The sequence below is a fragment of the Eulemur rufifrons genome, chromosome 4, assembly GCF_041146395.1.
Source record: "Eulemur rufifrons isolate Redbay chromosome 4, OSU_ERuf_1, whole genome shotgun sequence".
Lineage (NCBI taxonomy): Eukaryota > Metazoa > Chordata > Mammalia > Primates > Lemuridae > Eulemur > Eulemur rufifrons.
The window spans coordinates 82,439,246-82,462,715 of record NC_090986.1 but is presented as its reverse complement, the minus strand read 5'-3'; the positions used below and the strand labels follow the sequence as shown (position 1 = coordinate 82,462,715).

General features: G+C 35.8%; 1 protein-coding gene across 2 annotated transcripts in view; it reads left to right on the top strand.

The window, feature by feature from the left end:
• The window catches only part of RNF17 (ring finger protein 17), a 101,468-nt gene that overhangs the window by 36,786 nt on the left and 41,212 nt on the right, over positions 1-23,470 (top strand). For both annotated transcript variants that reach the window (XM_069467469.1, XM_069467468.1), the window contains exons 12-20: positions 1,802-1,991; positions 3,994-4,162; positions 5,460-5,650; positions 6,554-6,680; positions 14,376-14,529; positions 18,039-18,154; positions 19,141-19,261; positions 21,964-22,084; positions 23,181-23,405. In XM_069467469.1, the coding sequence (XP_069323570.1) occupies positions 1,802-1,991; positions 3,994-4,162; positions 5,460-5,650; positions 6,554-6,680; positions 14,376-14,529; positions 18,039-18,154; positions 19,141-19,261; positions 21,964-22,084; positions 23,181-23,405 (1,414 nt within the window). The remainder of the gene's footprint in view (positions 1-1,801; positions 1,992-3,993; positions 4,163-5,459; positions 5,651-6,553; positions 6,681-14,375; positions 14,530-18,038; positions 18,155-19,140; positions 19,262-21,963; positions 22,085-23,180; positions 23,406-23,470) is intronic.

Sequence of the window (23,470 nt, the reverse complement as noted above, 5' to 3'; positions counted from 1 at the left end):
TAATGTTGAGAAAAAATTGATTCCCGGCCAGGCCCTCTGTCTGTTTTGAGTTTGCACATTCTCTCCATGTCTGTGGGGTTTTCTTGGAGTCCTCCAGCTTCCTCCCCCATCCACAGAGATGTGCACATTAGTTAACTGGCGTGTCTGCATTGTTCCAGTCTGAGAGAGCGTGTGTGAGTATACCCTGCAAAGAAATGGCGTCCTGACCGGGCTGGGTTTCCGCCTTGCGCCCTGAGCTGCCTGGGTAGGCCCCCACCACTCTCGACCCTAAACTGGAAAAAGCAAGTTGGAAAACGTTGTGTACAAATTATTGTAAAATAAAAATTAATAAAGTATACTATAATCATACAAATGCATGACAATAAATGATGCAGTGAGCCCACCATATTTGTGATTATTTGTTTTTGAACTGCATGGTGGTAGGAGGTACTCCTTCAAGTTATCACTTTGCAAACTTTAATTCCTTGATTTAAGCCACTACCACTATGACTTCTGTCACTCACTGATTTCATCGAAAATTGAGTAATTATTTTATCAGTCTCTCTTAAATGTAGGTATAGCTAACATTTATTTCAGTGTTCGGGTCTTTATGTGGAATTTTGGTGATGTTTTTGTGACCAGAAATACGCCATAAGAACTTTCGTTTATATCAGTTAGCCTATGATAAGATTGCTTTTGTTATACATTGTTTCACTTAAAGTCATAGTTTCCAAAAACCTATCAACAACATTAAATGAGGACTTACTGTGTTTTAAAACTAAGAGAGTGTTCCTTATATAGTATATCAAAATAAGAGAAGGTTCACTGACAGTCCAAAGCGCAAACAAATGTTTTGGTAGAACTTAAAATTAAAAAGGTGCCCTAATGTGCCTTTTAACTGTCCCACTCTTATCAGCATATGTAGAGGGGCTTACACAGTATCCCCCGTATATAATCAGTGATCAAGGCTTACCAAATTTATCTCCAGTGTGTACTTTAGATGGCTTCTAGGCTGACCTGGGTTCTCCTGCTGCCTCTTGTTAAGCAGCCATGTGGCTTGGACTACGTTTTCTGCCTCAGTTTCCTTACCTGTACAATGGAAACACCACCTCTATGGGGTTATGGTGGGGATTAAGTGAATTCAGACAAAATACTGAGAACATTTCTGAGCTCATAGTGAGCATTCACATTCAGGCCTCTTTCTTGCTTGATCTTTTTTCCTGGTTATTAATTTGTAATCCATCTGGTCCCTCAATAGGGTCTTGCTCTGTTAAGTCCTTAGCTCATCTTCCCCTTCTCTGAACACCACTGGGTGTTAATTTTGGCATTTCATATGCTGCCTGTCATTGTTTCTTTACTCTCACTCTCCTTTACCAAGAGAAGGTAATTATTTCTTCTTTTATTACAAACTTCAGCGTGTGGGTATCTATAAGCGTATGTGTATACATGTGTGAGGATAGATGGTCTTCATTGTGGTAAGTAAGTGCATTATAGTAATTTATTTGCCTGTCTCTCTTTCTTGAGCTTTTTGATGGCAGGACAATCTCATTCATCTTTGTTAATGTAGTTCGTGAAACACAGGTCATCATGCTGACCCATGACTGCTGACTTAGTACTGTTTTCTATCTTGCCATTTAGCTTGTATGATGGCAACTATGATAATATACTACATTATATCCTTCTCATAGTACTTGACACAGTAAAGTGATCAGTAAATAAATGAACTAAGACTTTTTAGTGGTAGAACTAATGTGTTTGTAAATTAGAACTTACTGGGTGTCTTTCTCAATAAATATAATGACTTGTCTCCCTTGTTATTTAGGTACAGGAATATTTGTCAACAGCATTGAAAATGGAATGTGGTGTCGAGGAACTATCACTGAATTAATTCCAATAGAAAGTAAAAATATTAGAAAACCTTGCAGTCCAACCAAATTCTCAGTCCGTGAAGTTGCACTGATACAAATATTCATGGTAGACTTTGGAAATTCAGAAGCCCTAATTGTCACAGGGTATGATATTTTATAGTATGTGTTTCTGGCCCACTTAGAAACATTTGTGGTGGGAATAAAGGAAATTAGAAAAGGATATAGAGGAGTAATTTTTCATTCTTCACTTCCAAGGCATACACTTTATTAATAGGTCATTAAATATGAAATGTCCAATTTTGAATCAAAACTGTTTATTATATCTCAAACAAGAAACAGTGCAATCAAAGTATGTGCCTAAACTATTGACACAGTGTTGCCATCTTAACGGTAGCTTGTTTATGCCAGCAGCAAAGAAGCCCTGGGGAGCAAGTGGCAATGAAATTGCAAAAGGCGTTTTCCACAGCTTGTTGAGAATTGAATATTTCTCCCTGCAAGAAGTGGTCTAAAGCCTGAAAGAAGTGGTAGTTGGTGCAAGGTCTGGTGAATACGGTAGATGACAGAGTTTCCAAGTCCAGCCTCTATAGTTTGAGCAGCGTTGTTTGTGTGACATGTGGTCGAGCGTTATCTTGCAAGATGATTGTACTGTCTCTATTGACTAATCTCGGCTGCTTAATCGCAAGCATCTTCATCATTTTATCCAATTGCTGTAATCGATCGACCAGGTTTCATGAAACTATAGTGGATAATACCGGCACTGGACCACCAAACAGACTCCATTAGCTTTTTTTGATGAATATTCGGTTTTAGACCACATTTTGTTTGGCACTCCATCTTTATCCAGCCATTGTGCTGAATGCTTGCAATTGTCAAAAAGAGTCCATTTTTCATCACATGTAACAATACAGTATAGAAATGGTTCTCCTTTATGTCATGACAGCAAAGAAAGACAAGCTTCGAGATGATTGCTCTTTTGACACTTGCTTAATTCACGCGGAACGCATCTATCCAGCTTCTTTACCTTGCTGATTTGTTTCAGATGGTCCAGTAATGTTGGAATAATAACGTCAACCCTTGCTGCCAGTTCACACATAGGTTGAGATGGATTTGCTTCCATTGGGGCTTTCAGCTCATCCACATCTGTCTCAGGTCGCTCAGGTGGCTCATTTTCAAGATTAAAATCACCCGAACGGAGCTTCTCAAACCATCAATGTACTGTGCATTCATTAGCCACATCCTTCCCAAATACTTTAATATTTTGAGCTGTCTGTACTGAGTTGGATCTGTGATGGAACTCATATTAGAAAATAACATGAATTTTTGACTTATCCATGGTTTCACAAAAATTGCTCTAAAAAAATTTGAAAGATAATCACAAGCCAAAATGCCTGTTTAAAAAACTGAGGATGTACCTTCACAATAAAAACAAGCAGTGTCAAAGTGGAATGTCAGAGATATCAAACTTGGTAATTAAGGAAATTGGACATTTCATATTTAATAACTTAATATTTTGCCCTATAGTCATCTTAATAAATAAAATATATCAATTATATTAATAGGTAGGGAGCTTGGAAAAGGAACTTTTTGATGTATTCCCATCTTAAATACCCATCTAAAATGTCTTTAAAACAAGGAATAATGCACAAAACTAATTCTTTTAAATAAAATGTTACAGTTAGCTGCAGATGATTGAGTTAAATTTTTAATCAGACTTCTGTAGCTTCATTAATGTTAATGTTAAAGTATCATACTGTCTAACTCTCAGCACTTAAAAATGTTTTCTGAGTCTTTAAGGAAAATCAGAATGTTTCTGCAGTAAGGACCAGTATTAATGGTAGCACGGTCACTTTATAGTCATAGTTTTATAAATAAATGGATTTATGTTGAGTGGGAAAGGTTACTATATCTTTTAAGTTTAAATTGAATGTGTATATGAAAGTTCAAATAAAGGTAGCTGAGATTTAATTCTATCGATGAAAACAGTGTCTGTGCTTATAGAAGCTAAATTACATCTGTATAGTATGAACTTGGAATATAACTTTCTAGAAGATACAGCTTAAAGTATCCTTAGAAATGCATACATTTCATGGGGAAAAGGAAGTTCAAGTTTGAAGTGTCACTGAAATATTACTTGAATTCCTCTTAGTGTTGGTGACACTCAGGTGAGACGAGAACACACTGCTGAGCAGCATGTTGTACTCAGTGATTTATGTCTGCTTCTGAGGAAGTCTGACCCACACACCAGAGGGCTGCTGAAAGACACCCAGCCATTAGCACAGCCATGCTCATTGAAAGACATTGTTCCACAGAACTCAGTAAGTGAGACTTAAATTATTTCTTCTTCATGAGGCTTAATGTTACAATTTTAGCTATGTATTGTCAATTAGATTGCAGAGTGTAAGCTCAAGGAACCAGTTATCTTAGTAAATACACTTTGCATAATAAGCTATTAGTGTCAATAAAAAAGGAAATGAACTCTAACTTCCACAACTGAAAATATTCTTAATGAGAAATTGAGTTGAACAAGCATAGATGTATATAATTGGTGAAATATCCAAGTAAACCGGTGATTTTGGAGTCTACTACATAAAGAGAAATAAGTTTAAAATACAATACGGTGTGTATTTCTATACATTCCTTCTCTATTTCCTTGTACTTCGTTCATTAGTCTGTTTATGGCCGAGACTGCATTCTGCTTTGTATTTATGAGTATCTGTTCCCCAGCAAGATTGAAACTCCTAGGAGACAGGAATTGTGTATGACAAGGTAATGTTAAGCAGTTCTATTATTACAAGGTCTGTGAAAGGAGGAGTCTGTGTTTGCTTATCGTTGTATTCCCAGCACTTAGCAGATCACCTGCCACGTAGTAGGCATTCAAGAAATACTTGAAATAGAGAATAAATGAATAAAAAAAAAGGAAACATAAAAATATTAGCACTGGTGTTTTCCTCAAGATGGTGAGATTGTTCTGTCTTTCACTTTCTCTTTTATACTTTTTTGCACTTTCTATACTGAGTAGGTTTTATGTGTATAACCATAAAAACTTGAGAAAGCTATTTTACGTTTTGTTTTTAAGGAATTTGTGGTTTTGATCCTAGAAATTTACTTTAGGTATAATACTCAAATGTTCAAAAATCAACTTAAGTTTTTTTTCCAGTAGGTGAATATTTTTTCTTATTTATGTAGCATATACCTCATATTTTGCTAGTAATGGAAGCTAGGTTAACTGATGATTATAAATATTTTGATTTTATTACTTTATACTTTCAAAACAATCTTTTGAATTTTCATTAAGTGGAAAATTCATGTGCAATACTTTCTTGCATTTTAAGATCTTTATAATCTCCATATTAATATTCAAAAGTGATACTAAATTCTAAAGTAAAATCTTGAGTAGCCCAGGCAACAGAGACCCCATCTCAAAAAGAAAAAAAATAAAAACTTGAGAATATGTTATAAAGACTGCCGTTGGGTTTGTCCTGGCTGTTCTTAATGTCTGTTTAATGTCTTGGCTCAAAGTTGCAGACTTGCTTGGTACAAAGCTAAATTCAGAACATTGTAACATAAGAACTAATTATAATTATTAATTATTGTGGAATTTTACTTTTACAGAATGAAGGCTGGAAAGAGGAAGCTAAAGTGGAATTTTTGAAAATGGTAAATAACAAGGCTGTTCTGATGAAAGTTTTTGGAGAAGAGGATGGTGTGCTTATTGTAGATCTGCAGAAACCACCAACAAATAAAATAAGCAGTGATATGCCTGTGTCTCTTAGAGATGCATTAGTTTTTATGAAACTAGCAAGGTAAGTAACTTATTAAAACTTAAATATTCTTTGAGATTATAGCTAAACAGAAATACCAAATTTTGCCTTGAAAAACCATGGCTCTAGAGTAAACCTCAACATACCCTAACAAGTGAAAACACAGCTGTCAGGGATTTCTAAGTACAATTGTTGTCTGTGAAAACTGCATTCAGGTAATTTGGTTTCAGAAAATTGAGAAATTAAGGTAGCTCAAAATAGAAAGTATAAGTAGATACTAAACATTTTGTGTACTCTCGATAACTTTACAGGGAGCACTACTAGGGTTTCAAGAATTATAGTTTAACTGTTCCTAACTTAAATTTTCTAGCCTTTGGAATGAGTTCATGATCACTACCGTATATTTAATGTGTGAATCTAGAATACATATTTAAAGTTTCTTTCTCCCTCATTTCTGATGTGCTAAGTAACCATAGAGGTAGTGGAAGATCCTGACTTTCTGTCCTGGGTGACTAGATGACTCTGGAAGTGACCCAAGTAGATTCCATTCTAGGAAAATAAAATTAAGAGTCTTGAAACTGACGGCCACAGACACCCCTTAGCTGGCCTCACCGAGCACTACCACAGATCGTGGCTATTAATGTAACCAAAAGTTAGAGTACAAGCAGCTTTGAATGTAAGTGTGACATGTGGGCCCAGCTCTAAAATGTCCCGACACGAATTTGAAGGTTAATTGAGTTTTGAGACTTGGCATCTTATTTAACCTGGTTCAACAATTGGAGACAATACCAAGAAATGTTATAAGAAGAGAGAAATTGGAAAAGGAATACTTTTGATAAATAAGTCAGTATATGTACAAGTCCTTTCTTCAGATCAAGTCACTGAGAGAAGAGAGACTTTAAGAAAATTGATCTTACTTATACTTTTCATTATGCTTTTAATTAGGTTTAGGTCACAGTCTGAAAAAAATACAACTTTACACTACCATCCACCTATTTTGCCTAATGAAATGACAGATGTTTCCGTCATGGTTTGTCATATAAATAGTCCCACTGATTTTTATCTTCAGTTGGTAAGTATATGTTTTTTGAAATGAAGCATTTTAAAAACTTTAAATTAGAAATGTATAAGAGGAATGAGTGCCAACTATGAATTTTAGTTTGTGCAAACAAACCACTGTCAACCTTCTATACATTTAAATTTCTTAGTAGCTTCAACTGTAAACAAGAAGTTCGCATGATTCATAAATTGAGAGAATGATGCAGAATACCCAGTATGTGAATGTTTCTTGCTACCTTCTAAAATCTAGAACCTAGGAAAGCACATAGAGCTAGCAAGTCAAAATATAATGACAAATAACCCTTTTTCTGACCATGGACATTTGAGAATTTACTGATTATTCCCAGGTAGTTTTCTGAATTTGAACACCAAAATAGATACAAATTGAAGGCATTTCATATTAAACTTTTGATATGTGACTGATGTGTTTGTTTAGTTAGTAACGATAATAGGTCATCCTTACTGACCTTGCAGTCCTTTATATAAATTAACTCCTCATAAGGACCTTAAGGCTTTCAGTGATTTTAATTCATTAATCTTCACAATGATCCTGTGAGAAAATATTGTTATCTCCATCTGGGTTGGGAGACTCTGACTAACAGCAGGGGTGAAGCATCTTGCCTAGGGTCACGCAGCTATGAAAGGGGAGAGCCAGGATTCAGTTGCGCCCTGTAGCTCCAGAGTCTGTCGTCTCAGCGCCGCGCCACACTGTACTGGCTCCCCAGATGGGTTGTGGAAGCTGCTTATCTGGCACTGAGTTAGGACTTGAGTTTCTTTTTCACAGTGTCTTTTTTTATTGTGGTAAAATATGCATAACATAAATTTACAATTTTAACCATTTTTAAGTATACAGTTCAGTGCCATTAAGTACATCAACAATGTTGTGCAGCCATCGCCACCATCCATTTCCAGAGCTTTTTCTTCATTCCAAACAGAAGCTCTGTACAATAACATGAAATAGTAACATCCCATTTCCTCTCCCCCGGCCCCTGACAACTTCTATTTTGCTTTCTGTCTCTTTGAATTTGCCTATTCTAGGTACCTCGTACACAATGTTTCCTTTTATGCCTGGCTTATTTCATTTAAGTTTAATGTTTTCAAGGTTCATGTATATTGTAGGATATATCAGTTTTGCTCCTTTATGTGGCTGAAGAATATTCCATGTATGTATGTACCACATTTTTGTTAATCCATCTGTTGATGGGCACTTGGATTGTTTCCGCCTTTTGGCCATTGTGAATTATGCTGCTATGAACATTGGTATAAAAGTATCCATTTGGGTCCCTGCTTTTCAGCTCCTTTGGTGTGTGCCTACGAGTAGAATTGCTGGATTATATAGCAGTTCTGTGTTTAACTTTTTGGGGAACCATCCAGCTATTTTCTACAGCAGCTACACAGTTTTATATTCCCACCAGCAATGCACAGGGTTTCAGTTTCTCCACATCCTCACCAATACTTACACTTATCTTCTATTTTTTTAAAAAAATAATAGCCATCTTAATAAGTGTGAAGTGGTGTATCATTGTAGTTTTGATCTACATTTCCCTGATGACTGGTGATGTTGAACATCTTTACGTGGCCATTTGTGTATCTTCTTTAAAGAAATAGTTGTGCAAGTCCTTTGTTTTTTAATTGGATCACTTATTTTGTTGTTGAGTTATAGGAGTTTTTAATATATTCTAGATATTAAATCCTTATCAGATATGACTTAGAAATGCAGTTGACCCTTGAACAACATTGGGGTTGAGGGTGCCAACCCTCTGTGCAGTCAAAAATCTGCATGTAGTTTTTGAGTCTCCCCCAAACTTAACTACTAATGATCTGCTGGTGACCAGAAGCCTTACTGATAACATAAACAGTTGGTTAACACATATTTTGTTTGCTATGTGTATTAGATACTGTATTCTTACAAGAGAGAAAAGAAAATGTTATTAAGAAAATCATAAGGAGAAAATTATTGTTCATTAAGTGGAAGTGAATCATCATAAAGGCCTTCATCCTCGTCATCTTCACATTGAGTAGACTGAGGAGGAGGAAGAGGGGGTGGGGGTTGTTCTTGCTATCTCAGGGGTGGCAGAGGCAGAAGAAAGTTTGCACATAAGTGGACTCATGCAGTTCAAACCTGTCTTGTTCAAGGGTCAACTGTATTTTCTTTCATTCTGTGGTTGTCTTTCACTCTCTTGATAGTGTCCTTTGATCCACACTAGTTTTTAATTTTATGGATCCATTTTATCTATTGTTTCTTTTCTTGCTTGTGCTTTTGGTGTCATATCCAAAATACCATTGCCAAATCTGACATCATCATGCTTCTTCCCTGTGTTTTCTTCTGAGCGTTTTATAATTTTAGTTCTTACATTTAGATCTTTGATCTATTTTGAGTTAATTTTTGTATGTAGTATAAGGTAACGGTCCAACTTCATTCTTTTGAATTGAATATCCAGTGTTCCCAGCACTATTTTTTGAAAAGACTATCCTTTCCCCACTGAATGGTCTTGGCACCCTTATTAAAAATGAAAGTTTATTTCTGGGCTTTCTATTTTATGCTACTGGTCTCTGTGTCTGTCCTTATTACCATCACCACACTGTTTGATTACCATAGCTTTGTTACAACTTTTGAAATCAAAATGTGTGAGTCCTCCAACTTTGTTCTTCTTTCTCAAGATTGTTTTGGCTATTCAGAGTTTCTTAAGATTCCATATGATGGCCAGGCGAGGTGGCTCATGCCTGTAATACTAGCACTCCGGGAAGCCAAGGCAGGAGGATTGGTTGAGGCCAGGCGTTTGAGTCCATGACTTTTAGTGTGGGATTTCTATTTCTGCAAGAAATATCATTGGTAGTTTGACAGAGATTGCATTGAATTGTAAATCACTTTGGGTAGAATTGACATGTTTACAGTTTTAATCTTCCTATCCATGAACATAGTATGTTTTATTTATTTAGATCTTATTTAATATCATTCAACAATTTGTATTGTTTTCAGTGTATAAGTCTTTTGCCTTCTTGGTTAAGTTTATTCCTAAGTATTTACTTCTTTGAGATGCTATTGTAAATGGAATTGCTTTTTTAATTTCCTTTTCAGATTGATCATAGCTTATGTATGGAAATGTAACTGACTTTCACATGTGGATTTTGTGTCCAGCAGCTTTACTGAATTAATTTGTTCTAACAGGTTTTGTGTGTGTCTGTGTGTGTAATTTTGGGGATTGTCCTATATACAAGATTATGTCATCCATGAACAGAGATATTTTTACTCTCTTTTCTGATTTGGATGCCTTTTGTCTTTTTCTTACCGAATATCTGTGGCTAGAATTTCCAATACCGTGTTGAGGACAAGAAGCAAAAGCAGGCATCTTTGTCTTATTACTGTCTTGGGAAAAACCTTTGTCTTTGACCATTGAGTATGATATTATCCTATTGGTTTTTCCCAAATGACCTTTATCATATTGAGTAAGGTTTCTTTTCTCCCTGGTTTATTGAGTGTTTTTAATTATGAAAGGATGTTCAGTTTTTCAGATGCTTTTTTGAAATAGTTGAGATGATCATGTTTTGGTCTTTTTTCCTTCATCTTGTTAATGTGATGTATCATGCTGATTTTCATGTGTTGCACTATCTTTGCATTTTGAGAATTAATTCTGATAGATAATGGTATGTAATCCTTTTGTCATAAATTTGTTTAATATAGTTGTTGCCTTCACATCCATTTTTAGGCCTGATGTAAGTTGTCTGAAAGCCAGTTGTTCCACATCACCTTTGGCCTAGTTAAAACTTTCCCTCCCCATGTGGTGGTTTGCGTGTGGCTCACTTGTTCCTCTTCTCACTGACCCAGCACATCCCACAGCTGCTTAACTATCAGAGTCGACATCAGAGTCATGTAAATAAGTTCCCCCTTTGCACCTGTTTTCTTTAAATTAGCCAATCCACAATGCTTGCAGGAAAACCTTAAGGGATAATACTCATGGACCTTAATAAAAGTATAGTCCCACGGGTTCATTCTCACTTACCTGTGAGTAACAAAATACTTCTGTTATTTCATGTGTTTTGTTGTGCAGCCTCCTAACTATCTGACATACCCTAAGCTAACTCTCCTCCTGGTCAGGATTGCCCTAGAGAGTGCCTTGGTGGCAGTAAACTGGACATAGGTCAGGTGAGAAACACAAGGGCGTCTACTAGCATAAGCAAGTTTCCTGTGACAGGGACACTTGGTCATGGGTCAGACACCTAGGCATTAGCCCATTCACCGAGATAAAGAAGTACCCTGTGAAGGCACACTGTAAACATCGGTGACCCCCTCTCCCGGAGCCCTGTCAGGGCAGGGCTAGAATTTACCGCCACTCTCCAGAGAGAGACCTGGAGACCGAATTAGAGGAAAATACAGCACACATTAATCTGCTTAATTTGGTTTGTTAGTGTTTTGTGGAGGATTTTTGCATCAACATTGGTAAGGGTCTGTAGTTTTCTTTAGTGTTGCCACATGGCTTTGTTATCAAGGTAATGCTGCCTCTTCGAGTGAGTTAGAGTGTGTTCCTCCGTCTTCAGTTTTTTGGGAGAGTTCAAGAAGGAATGGTGTTAATTCTTTAAATGGTTGGTAGAATTCAGCAGTGAAGCTATGTGGTCCACAGGGCTTTTCTTTGTTGGAAGGTTTTTGAATCCTGATTCAGCCTCCTGACAAGTTATAAGGCTATGTAGATTTTCTAATTCTTCATGACTCAGTCTTGGAGGGTTGTGTGTTTCTAGGAATTTGTCAGTTTCATCTAGGTTATTCAATTTGTTGGCATACAGTTGTTCATAATAGTCTCTTATAATCCTTTTTATTTCTTAAAATTGGTAGTAGTGTCTCCACTTTTATTTCTGAGGAGACTTGAGTCTCCTCTTTCTTTCTTTCTTAGTCATTCTATTAATAGCTAAAGGTTTGTCAATTTTGTTGATCTTTTCAAAGAATCAACTTTCGGTTTTATTGATTTTGTTTGTTTCTCTTATTTATTGCACTCTAATCTTTCTTTCTTTCCTTCTAACTTTGGGTTTAATTTGCTCTTTTTCTATTTCCTTATGTTTGTATAGCTTCTTGAGGTTTTTTAATTGCATGTGTTTATAGCTGTAAAATTCCCTCTCAGCACTATTTTGCTATATCTCATAAATTGGGTATGTTATGTTTTCATTTTCATTTGTCTCAAAGAATTTTCTCTTACTCTTTCTTTTAAGAGTGTGTTGTTTAATTTCTACATATTTGAATTTTTCAGTTTGCTGTATTTTTTGATTTCTAGTTTCCTTCCATTGTAATAAAGATACATTTTATGATTTCAGTCTTTTAAAATTTATTAAGATTTGTTTTGTGGCCTAAAATACTGTCTATCTTGAGAATGTTCCCTGTGAACTTGAGAGAAAAAACATGTTTATTATGCTGTTTGCCGTAGTGTGTTTGTCTGTCAGATCTAATTGGTTTATAGTGTTGTTCAAGTCTTCTCTTTCCTCACTGATACTCTGTATGGTTGTTTTATCCAGTATTGAAAGTGGAGTATTAAAGTCTTCTAATATTGTAGAACTATCTATTTTTTCCTCTTATTCTGTCAATGTTTGCTTCATATGTTTTGGGACTCAGATGTTTGCTTCATATTTGCTTATGATTGTTATATCTTATTGGTGAGTTGACCCTTTTATCAATTTATAGTGGCCTTTCTCTCATAAGAATTTTTTACTTAAAGTCTATTTTGTCTGATATTAATAAAGCTACCCCAGATCTCTTTTGATTACAATTTGCACAGAATACTGTCTTCCATCCTTTTACTTTCTTTTTATATATTTGTTTGTTTTTGTTTTTCTTTTTGAGACAGGGTGTAGCTCTGTTGTCCAGGCTAGAGTACGATGGCATCATCATAGCTCACTGTAACCTCAAACTCTTGGACTTAAGTGACCCTCCTGCTTCAGCCTCCCGAGTAGCTGGTACTACTGAAATAATTAGCCACCACACCCAGCTAATTTTCTTTTTCTTTTTCTTTTTTTTTTTGCTTTTTGTAGAGACGGGGTCTCACTGCTGGTCAGACTGGTCTCAAACTCCTGGTCTCATGCAGTCCTCTCTCCTCAGCCTCTCCAAGTGCTGGGGTCATAGGCATGAGCCACTGCACCCGGCCCAGCCTTTGACTTTCAACCCGTGTATATCATTAGGTATAAAGTGAGTCTCTTGTGAACACTGTATAATTAGATCATGTTTTTTTAATCCATTCTGCCAATCTTTTTCTTTTAATTGAAGAGTTTAATTCATTTACCTTTAAAGTAATTACTGATAAGGAAAGAGTTCTATTTGCTCTTTGTTTTCTATACATCTTTATAGATTTTTTTTGTTCCTTCTTTCCTCCATTACAGCCCTTTTTTCAAATGTTCACTTTGGATTATCTGTTAATGAAAGAATTTGCATAATATCTACTTAGAAATAAAAGTTTAGAAAGTTAAAAGTGAAGTGGTTTAAAGTAATTTAAATGAAATAACATGAAAAGATAGGAATTCAGAAAATTTTCACTTACATCATATTCACAGGAGAACCTTATTTTTTCACATTTGAGATGTATTTCAAAGTATTTTTTAACCTTAAGAATTGGTATTTGGAGAAATAATCAAACTTTAATCCTTGATTTTTTGGGCTACTATAGGAACTTTAGAAACTATATTTTTGAGTTATACCAAATAGCCCCATTTAATAAGGGAAAGCTCTGTTTTGTTAAAGAATGCAATCATTTCACAAACCCTTCTGAATTATTCATTTAAGGCAGAATTATCAAATCATATAAAAACCGTTAGCTGAATGGTCGATATGAAACTGGACATCCATATAATACCAAAGTAGTGCCACACAAATTACTTGGTAGCCACAGGGGGATAAACAGAACTGAACAATGGGAGGGATCAGGACCATCACCGCAGTCGACAGATGATGAATCCTAGCATGTTAATAGTGAGTCAGTAAGTAGTATGTCTTGATGTGTTGCAACATGAGTGCACAAAATTACCTTACCTATGATGCTGTCTAGCCAAAAAGGTTTGGCTTGGATACTGCAAGCCTTTAGGTATAATATAACTTTCATCTTTTTGGAAGCTCAGCAGATACGCCCTAGTCAATGGAGGAATAAGCTAAATGACAGCATGAGGGTGTAACCACATCCATCTGGAAGGTGTGGGGCATTCTGCAGAAAGATAGCTGTCTTTCTTCAACAAGACCATGGTCATTAAAAGTAGAGGATTGTGCTAGATTATAAAAGAGTTATGGAGGTAATAACCAAAGCAGTGTGTAATCTTGCTCTGGATATTGGTTTGGATCAGTTAGGGAAAACCAAATGTGGTCTAGAAGTACTAGTAGGAACCCTTACTGAAATAGAAAAAGTGAGAGATGACAGAAAAATGCAGGTTATTAAATTGTATGTGTGATATGGTCTAGTTCTGGTAAAAACAAGTGTACAAGGGAGTGCATGTATGTGTATAGAAAGAGATCTAGAAGAATATACACTAAGTTACTATCTGTCAGAATGGGATCTGATGTTTGTATATACTAATTTTCTATACTGCAATAAAATATTTGTAAAAGAAATTACGTAACAAAATTGATTTAGGTCAAACTCAAGTTTTAATGTTTCATAATTTTATGAACAGTGCCTATAATTCACTCAACATTTAAATTTTAAGTTTCTGTGAAACTGCAGTGCTTTATTGTTCTATTTCTTAGATAGAGGGCCTGGATTTTTTATTACTATTAAAGACAATCGAGGAATTCTATAAAAGTGAAGATGGGAAAAATCTGGAAATCCTCTGTCCAGTTCAAGATCAAGCCTGTGTAGCTAAATTTGAAGATGGAGTTTGGTACCGAGCAAAAGTCACTGGTAGGAAAGTACATGCTGTTTCCACGGGGAAATGTTAATACTTCAAAACTAATATTGTTTGAGTTGGTACAAATTAAATCTTGGAGGTGATATTATTTGATCTTACCATTTGCTACGTCATCTGTCTTTAGAAAGTTGGTGATAATGTTTGGAGGTGAATCTCTGGCTCCTGAAATTTTGTTTGACTTGACTAGAACTTAACCATTGAGAATCTGGCTGGAAAACTAGTAGATTGTATAAAGCAGTAAAAGTTAATTATTCAAAAATTGGTAACCTCTAGCTTCATATTGACTGTTTACGTCTGTCCCATGCTATTTTGTTTGCCAAGGTACAAATTAGAGTCTTTCATGTCCTCTCAACTCTCCTCCTGGCTTATTATATTCTTCTTTCCTGGGAATTATTTACCCAATTATGAGTTTTCTCAGTATTTTTTCTACACCCTCCTTAAGTCAAGTAATTGAATTCAACTTATGAAATAATGGGAAAAATAAAAAGTGGGATTGGAGACAGAAGATGTATGAAAATGGAGATACTAGCAACAAAAATAGGAAAGTTTGTGATTATTTTCCCAGCTTTGGCTAAGAGAGAACAATTATATACTAGGCTTTTGTGGTTTCAGGAATTAGATATACCCCCATAGGCAGTTTCACCCATTCTGCTATGTTCCTTTTACATGCTTTCTAGTTTGTAGGTATGTACTTTTTTATTAAAAGAGTGAAGTTAAATTTTTATAGTCTGACACTGTTTAATATGTTTTTCCGTTATTAAGGTAATCTAAGATCTTTATAGTTACTCCTAATATATAACCAGTTCTGTATCTTATGTCAAACTGTTCTTTCAACCTAAGTTTTCTATCCCTCATTTATCATCATTGATTTTAATTCTGTTAGTGGTTAGTGACTTGAACTAGCTAAAAATTTTTTAGATGTGGTTCTTATCAGTGTCTTACTCTGTTCTGCTGTAACCAAATACTGCAGACTAGGGAATTTATAAACTATAGAAATTTGTTTCTCACAGTTTTGAGGGCTGGGAAGACCAAGATCAAGGCACCAGTCTATTGAGGGCTTAGTCTCTTTGTTTCCAAGATGGTGCCCTGGCGCTGCATCCTCCAGAGGGGACAAACGCTGTGTCTTCACATGGTGGAAGGGCAAAAAAAAGGGGCGGACTCCCTTTGTCAATGCTCTTTAAAAGGGCAGCTAATCCCATTTATGAGGGAAGAACCCTCATGACTCAGTCATCTCTTAAATACTATTGTATTGGGGATTAAGTTCCAACATGAATTTTGAAGGGGACAAAAACATTCAAACCATAGTAATAGAGATACCACTTTGTTTGGGTAAATATCTTCGGAGCAAATAAAGACATTTTTCATGACACTAAGGACTTTGCACCTGCTTTTCAGATTAAGATTATTTATCTTTAAAATGTATCCATTTGGTACATAGTAAGACCTCTGTGATCTTTTTTAGTAGTTACATTTGGGAAAGATGTAGTTTCTACGGTGACTTTTGGGGTGCTAATAGAAATACATGTGTGACTCAGTTGGCCTGTCTTCCTGTGCCTTCCATGGCCCTGTTGAACTCCACCTTGAAAATGATACTTGGTTTGGTAAATAGTAGCTTTTTTTTTTTTTTTCTTCTGTCTGCCTCATTTAAAAGTTAAACAGTGCTAAAAGACTTTTCACACTCCATTCCTCTCCTTGAAGGCAATTACTTTTTGTTCTTTCAGCTATTTCTTTTGGTGTTTGTGTTTTTTCTTCTAATAATATGTAATACTTCAGTTAATGCTTCAATCTTAAATATCATCTATTTACTTCTCATTCTGTCAGCAGTTTTAGATTTCTGTAGCTCTTTTGTCTCTAGCCCTCCCCACTATAGTTGTATCACAATTTTTAGTTAAATTCATACTCTGTGTAAGTAAGCCATAAAATATACTTTAATTGTATTTTGAGTTTATAATTCTGTCTATTTTCACTTTTATTTTATGGCTATTTTTCATAGTTCAAAACAATTTTCCACACAATTAGACTTTTCAGATAATTTTAGTTTGATTTTCTTAACCATGAAAACATCCTCCTGTCTTCTCCAATTGGACTGCTTACCCTCTAGGCTTACCACACATTTATTCTGGGAATTTATTTCACTTGGACAAAGAATACTTCACTGTTCCCCAGTATTGGATCCCTTGTTTTCTGGATCCCATGTTTACCTTTTCAGTTTGTTCCTTTTTTTTGTGGAGTCATCTTCCAGTAGTTTCCTCAGAGAGGAACAATGGGAGGGAAATTTTGTACCTTCCATGTCTTCTGACTCTGCTCTCACATGTAATTGACAGTTTGGGTAAAACAATAACCTTTGAATTCCATCTCAGATCCATCTATTTGTTTAAAACTGCATCTCCATTCAGAGATTTAAGGAAGGGTAAGAATCCAGTGGCATCAGCAGAGTTGAGACTATCCTTCTAGTAGTGAGATTCCAGTGGAAGTGGGGAGAGGTTGCCCTGTCTTCTGGCCTTACACCTGTGATGACACCTGCCTTCTCAGCCATCGCAGATGTCCACCACCACAGGGCTTAAGTTGTTTGAAGTGTCATCTTGAGAGGACCCGTGCCGTGCCGCCACCTGCCACTTCTGCCAAGGAATGGAGAATCTTTTCCATATTGAAATCACTAATAGACACTGTATTAGTCTTTAAATTTGAAAATGGTAGCAACAAGTTTAATAACAATGTACATAGGTACACTGGAAAGAGCTAAAGTCAACTATGTATTTTGAGATTTTCAAAAAAGTTAGTGTGTGATAGGTCTTTACTCAAACCTCTGTGTGAACCTTCCAGAGGTTAAGTTTAAAGTATAGAGACTAGAGTGACATAGAGGTCTGTCTCTACTTGTTTTTTTGCAGTATCCCCCAAATATAACATTATTTCAAAATTTCACAGTTAAATGTTATATGAATGAATCTTTGATGTGAATCTTTGCCTTGATCACCTATGTTGACTGACAGGAAACATTTTCTTAAATGCTGACTTTATGCCTTGTGCTTTTTAAATAGGTGAATCCTCCAAAAACATCGTATGAGAGTAGGTTCTATTGGTATACCCACTTTACAGATGAAGTAATGAGGTTTAGAAAAAGTAACTTGCTCAGGGTAATAGGGTCAAGCATTTTAGTGACTAGGCTAGGGTTCTAATGCAGGCAGTCTGACTCAGAGCCTAATTCTTAACATTTAAGTTATACTACCGACCATGTGATAGATTTTATTGTCTGATTTTGGCTGTCCTTTCAGTATCTTAAAATGGTTAGTTTCTCATTCTACCAAGTCTGCATTATGGATGATTTTTTTGGAATCATCTAATATATAATATTAGAAATATTTTTTACCTTCTAAAAAGTATAAAGTTTATGTATCAAACCTGAAAGTATTCTAATCTGGTTGACTGTAGATCAATATAAATTTTGCTAGATAATTGTCTTGCTTTTCCAAGTTTATGATTTCTAATTTCATAATTTTTCAAGGATTGCCTGGACATCGAGAAGTTGAAGTTAAATATGTGGACTTTGGTAATACTGCAACAATAGCACTTAAAGAGATGCGTAAGATAAAAGATGAGTTTCTAAATCCCCCAGAGAAGGTAATTATTTATTATGAATTCTAGAGTTAGAATATTAGCACATAAATGAAAGTGTTTTTAGAAGTCATTTTACCATAGAAGTGTTTTGTTAACCACCATTTTTGTCTGTACATAGTTTCAGATACAAGGACTAGAGATAAATGTTGCTACAGTTACTCTTTAAGAAATAATATGTGTATGTTGGCAAATAAGCATTCATTATAAACATTACTAATATATGTATATTTGTGTCTTAATAAGTACTTACTGGTCTGTAGTTTTTAACATATCATGTTGAGATATCTCATAATGTGATAAGAGTTGCATGTTCATGACATTGAGTTAAAGTTCATCTCAGAAGTACTTTCACCGTGATCCCATTTATGTTTAAGTATGTATAATATATGTGTAACAGAAAGAGAAATCTGAGAGAATATGTAAAAAACTTAAGCTTATCTCTGAGGAGTAGGATTCTGAGAAAAGGATAAGAAGGAGCCTCAGTTTCTAATTTATGTAATCCTTTGTTAAGCCATGTTTTTCATTTTAAGAAATTTGAGGTATCATAGGAAAAAAACTTAAAACTACAGATGAGCAAAAAGAGGAGACTCACTCAGAGTCATTGTTCAATATTTTTGGTGTGTATACACTTCCAAGATGCATCCTCTGTGTTTTTAACAATTATAGAATCAGACTATAAATAGTCCCGTAACCTGCTTTTCATAATTAATGTGTCATAAGTATCAGGAATTCTTTTAATGAATGCTTGTTATTCCTGTATATGAATGTGCAGTAACTCATTCAGCCAAATACTGTGCTCATTCCAGTTACTTGCATTGATAAAGTACTTTTACAGACACCTTCACACATTTATTTGATTATTTTGAAATATAAATTAAATCAAACACAATGACTAGTTTTGTACAGACTTACATAAAAACTTTCTTTTAATTCTAAGATAACTAGAAATTAAGTTTATTTTCTTAATGATGGGATTTTGTTTGACACAGGCAATTAAATGCAAGCTCGCCTATATTGAACCATGTAAAAGGACAATGCAGTGGTCCAAAAAAGCTAAAGAAAAATTTGAAGAAAAAACTCAAGATAAATTTATGACATGTTCAGTTATTAGTAAGATATTTCCATTTTTACTTGTTGTGTGATACATAATTTTAAATAAGAGCAACATGGTGATATAACATTTGTCAAATTTAGAATAAATTCAGTGTGCCCTCAGTAGTAATAGTGAGAGGTAAGACTTGTTGAGAGCTAAGTACAATGGAATTATATCTTATATAGGCTCTAGAGTCTAAAGTCATCACAGGGGGCGAAAATTACCGTAAAAGGTTGTCACCCCTGACATGGCCCCTTGAAAGCCCTAAAGGCAGGAATTGGCTTCTTTTATTTGTTTCCATTTTTGCTGGGGCTCTGTCCCTGTCCTTGACACAGAGGATGCCAAGGTTTAATTTTCAGGAAAGTGAGGAAGATGGGACACGATTGGTAAATAGCTTTTGTTTGTTGTTTTCTATCTCATTTAGCTTAAGTGAATCCAACTGTAGACTCGGCATATTTTGAAAAAAAATTATTCCCATTTTGGAACAGTTTTGGTCCAAAACACAGTCTGACCACTAGCCCACAATTTTGTAGCATAACAAGTTCTGAAAATCAAAAGTCTAATAGCAAAATCTGTTCTGAATTGCCATGAAGGCGTATGTTGTCTTTATCTCCTTCACAGTGGATGCTCACATACTCCGCTTCAGTTGATGTTTGCGGGCTGCTGCCCCAGACTGCTGCGGTATCACACAGATGCAGTGTGTGTACCACGCAGCTTTTCTCAACAGAAGAATTCTGAATTTCTGAAACACATCAGGCCCCAAGGGTTTGGGATGGGGGATTGGGAATCTTTTTTTTATCTGGTATTTTGCTCTGTTTCAAAGCCATAACAAACACTGGCTGCATTGGGTTAATGAGCACTAATACTCATTACTCATTACTCAAACACAAGACCATGTTTACTGAAGGTTCTGTGTAGGACTTTCAGGGGTAGTTTTTACTGTATCCTTTTTTCCAAACTTTTATCACACTGCCTTTAAATGAACCAAACCATCATAAAATTATTGGCCTATTTACTGTGAGGAAACTGGAGTTTAGAGATAAACTGCTCAGAGTCACATAATCTAGAAATGAGAATGTGTCTGTGATAATTTACTTCAGACCAAGAAATTTTCTGAAGAAGTAGTTTCATTGAAGAGGAATGTGATTATAAAAATTACATCCTTAGTCTATAGAATTTTTGTATCTGGCTCCTCTGAAATGAACAATAAATTAAGGGGCTCCTAGTCCTTGAGCAGCCTTCCCTGATTTTTGAGTCAACTTTAACCTGTTTCACTGCTTTCCAGCTTTCCTCTGGGCATTGTGTTCTGTTGAGTTTTAGCTCTGTCCTTGAATGTCCTCCCGGGGACCGTCCATGAAGACCTGATTTCCTGGGTTTCTTTCTTGATTCCTCTGCATTCTTTCTCGCTCAATTATTTGTTATACCAATGACATCAAAACACTAGTTGTCCTGTAGTCATTAACCCAGGTTAATGGATGTAAGGAGTGCCAGAAGGCTCTGCCCAGCCAAAACTGTCTTTCCCCATCTACCTGCACAGCAGTTAAGATTGAGAGTTCAAGACCATTTTAATAAAGTGAACTACCACCCATCAGAATTAGTACATATTGTTACCTTAGAAAGCGAGGGACATTTATATTTTATCCGGAGCAGAGCAGGAAAATGATAAAGGTAAAGAACACAAGGAAAGCTGGCCCAAGGGAGTAAAGAACCTTACGCATGCGAGGTATGAAACGAAAGAACTAAAGTTAATGCAAGAGATGGAAAAGTAGATCAAAATTCGTTGAGGCTTTAGCCTTTTGTTTACAAATTATTTATCTGGGCCATTGAAAAGTAGCTGGGAATGATTTTTTTCCAACTCTTGAAAAAAGCTAATATGTACACTTTTAACTGGGAAATACAGGATGTTACTGCTGGTAATGGTTATCTTTTTATTTAGAATCATCATTCTGGCTAGCTACCAGCTACTATTGTGGAAAGTGTAGGTATATGTTGATCTCAGTGCATATTTTTGAGGTATTTTCTAAAGAAATTCCTCTGTTTATCACATATTCAGTTACTTATTGAGCGGGTTCCCTGTGCTGTTTACTGTAAGTAAGTACATAGGCACATGAGATATAAACTTTACCCTCTGTTAAGTCCCAGTTTAGTTTAAGAAATAGATCTGATAATAAGTCTTAAAAGTTAGATGGCTTGTCCTAAAAAACGCATATATAGAAGAAAATTCCGGTTAATTAAGGGATCTGGGTTTTTTATTGTTTTAAACTTTGTGCCATTCTTATAAAAGCTGTAAACCTTTGTAAATAATCACTGGCCTGAGTTAACTTTCATTCACTTTAGCCCTCCTGGAATTTGGTTGAATTCCATGAAACAGTTTAAGAACACAACAGAACACTTCTTCAATGAATATGTGTTAATTTGTACTTTTCTGAGCCTAAAAGCTTTAAGCTGATTTTGGTTCATTATAGAACAAACAGTACACAGTAACCTCAAATAAAATGTTTACGGATTTGTATATGCTACAGGTAACATTGACAATTCATTTATATCTGCAAAGTGCTACTTTAAGTCCTAGAGAGCGACTATGACATTATTCAGCAAGAATTCTCGTATATGCAAAATGAAAGAAATTAAAGTTTCCAATTTTTTAAAAATTTGCCCATTTAGTATATTTTGTGGCATATTTACTTCTTTACCCAAACTAGTCTTAATGGTTTTACAGAAATTCTGGAAGACAATGTGCTCTTAGTTGAGCTTTTTGATTCTCTTGGTGCTCCTGGAATGACCCCTACTAGTATTAATGAACAGCTTGTTAATGAGGGCCTCGCGTCTTATGAAGAAGGGTGAGTAAATGTGTAAACTTTCATTGTCATTTCGTATGTAACATTTTAATCACAAGAAGGGAAACTGGCATATTATTCCCTACTGGATATCTGCTTAGGCTATGCTCTTGGAAATCTTCCCTGTTCCTGGGTCAGAAAAAATAGAAAATAATTGGAGTCATTTGTCTAATGAGGAGTAGAGTGGCTTTCCACTTCATTCCTAAGGAACCCAGAAACCAAGAGAAAGGCTCCAGGGTGCTTCTAAGAAACGGAGATTGGCATCTTATTTCCAGGTGGCACGTCTGCTTAGGCAGCCCCTTGTGGCTGTTTGAGAAGGGAATTGGGAAGAGAAATGGCAGGGTGGAGAAATGGCAAAATAGAGAGTAAGTATACTGGTAGCAGAGCTTACATTCTCATTTGTAGAAATGTGAATTTTCCTGGGTTCAAGTGGACAGTTTGAAAGATAACCAGGCTTGAGCCAGTGTGCTGATATCCACCCGGGATAGGCTGGTGGTTGAGGCGACCCCAGAAGCAGAAGAGCAGAGTGGTGGTGAAGACAGGTTGGAAGGGTTTGAGGTCAAGACAAAAGAATTCTTCCACTATGGGGACTTGTGCAGTGGGGGTGACCCCTGGGGGGTCTTCTACAGAGCTCCCACATATGGCCCCCAGGAAGCGCCAGTATTTGGATAGCACCCACTTGTGAGGCCTGTGAGCATGAGCCAGAAAAGCAATGACACCCACCAGAGGGCTGCAGTGACAACTCCTGGTGTTAATGTCTGTGGCCGAGCTTCCCCTGCCCACCCTAAAACTGGAGGAGCTAGAAGCAGGAGAGGGGGGACTGTCGTTTTTCCTCTGTAGATCTCGAAGGAGGGAGGAGAAAGAAATGAGAGTAAACTTTTAAACTACATTGGACTGAATCTTCTCTTTCCTTCTTAAAGATAGGGTTATTGAGGTATAACTTACATACAGTAAAAATTCACCCTTTTTAAGTGCATAGTTGAATGAATTTTGACAAATGTATAGTCATGTAACATCATCCCAATCAAGATACAGAGCTGAGCAAATACAAATGTAAGTATTTTGCATATTATTCTTGTTTACTTTTGTTATTTTTCAGGTATACACTCAAAGATAATTCTAAAAAGCATATTGAAGTATGGGATCCTTCTCCAGAAGAAATTATCTCAAATGAATTAAACAACTCAAATGCTGTTTCTACAAAATTGCCTAATGAGAATTTCCAATCACTTTATAATAAGGAACTGCCTGTGCATATCTGTAATGTAATATCTCCTGAGAAGATTTATGTTCAGTGGTTATTAACAGAAAACTTACTTAACAGGTATAATATATAAGGAAAACATATTGCATATGATTTTATTGTTTCTATATTTTGTTTCAAATATC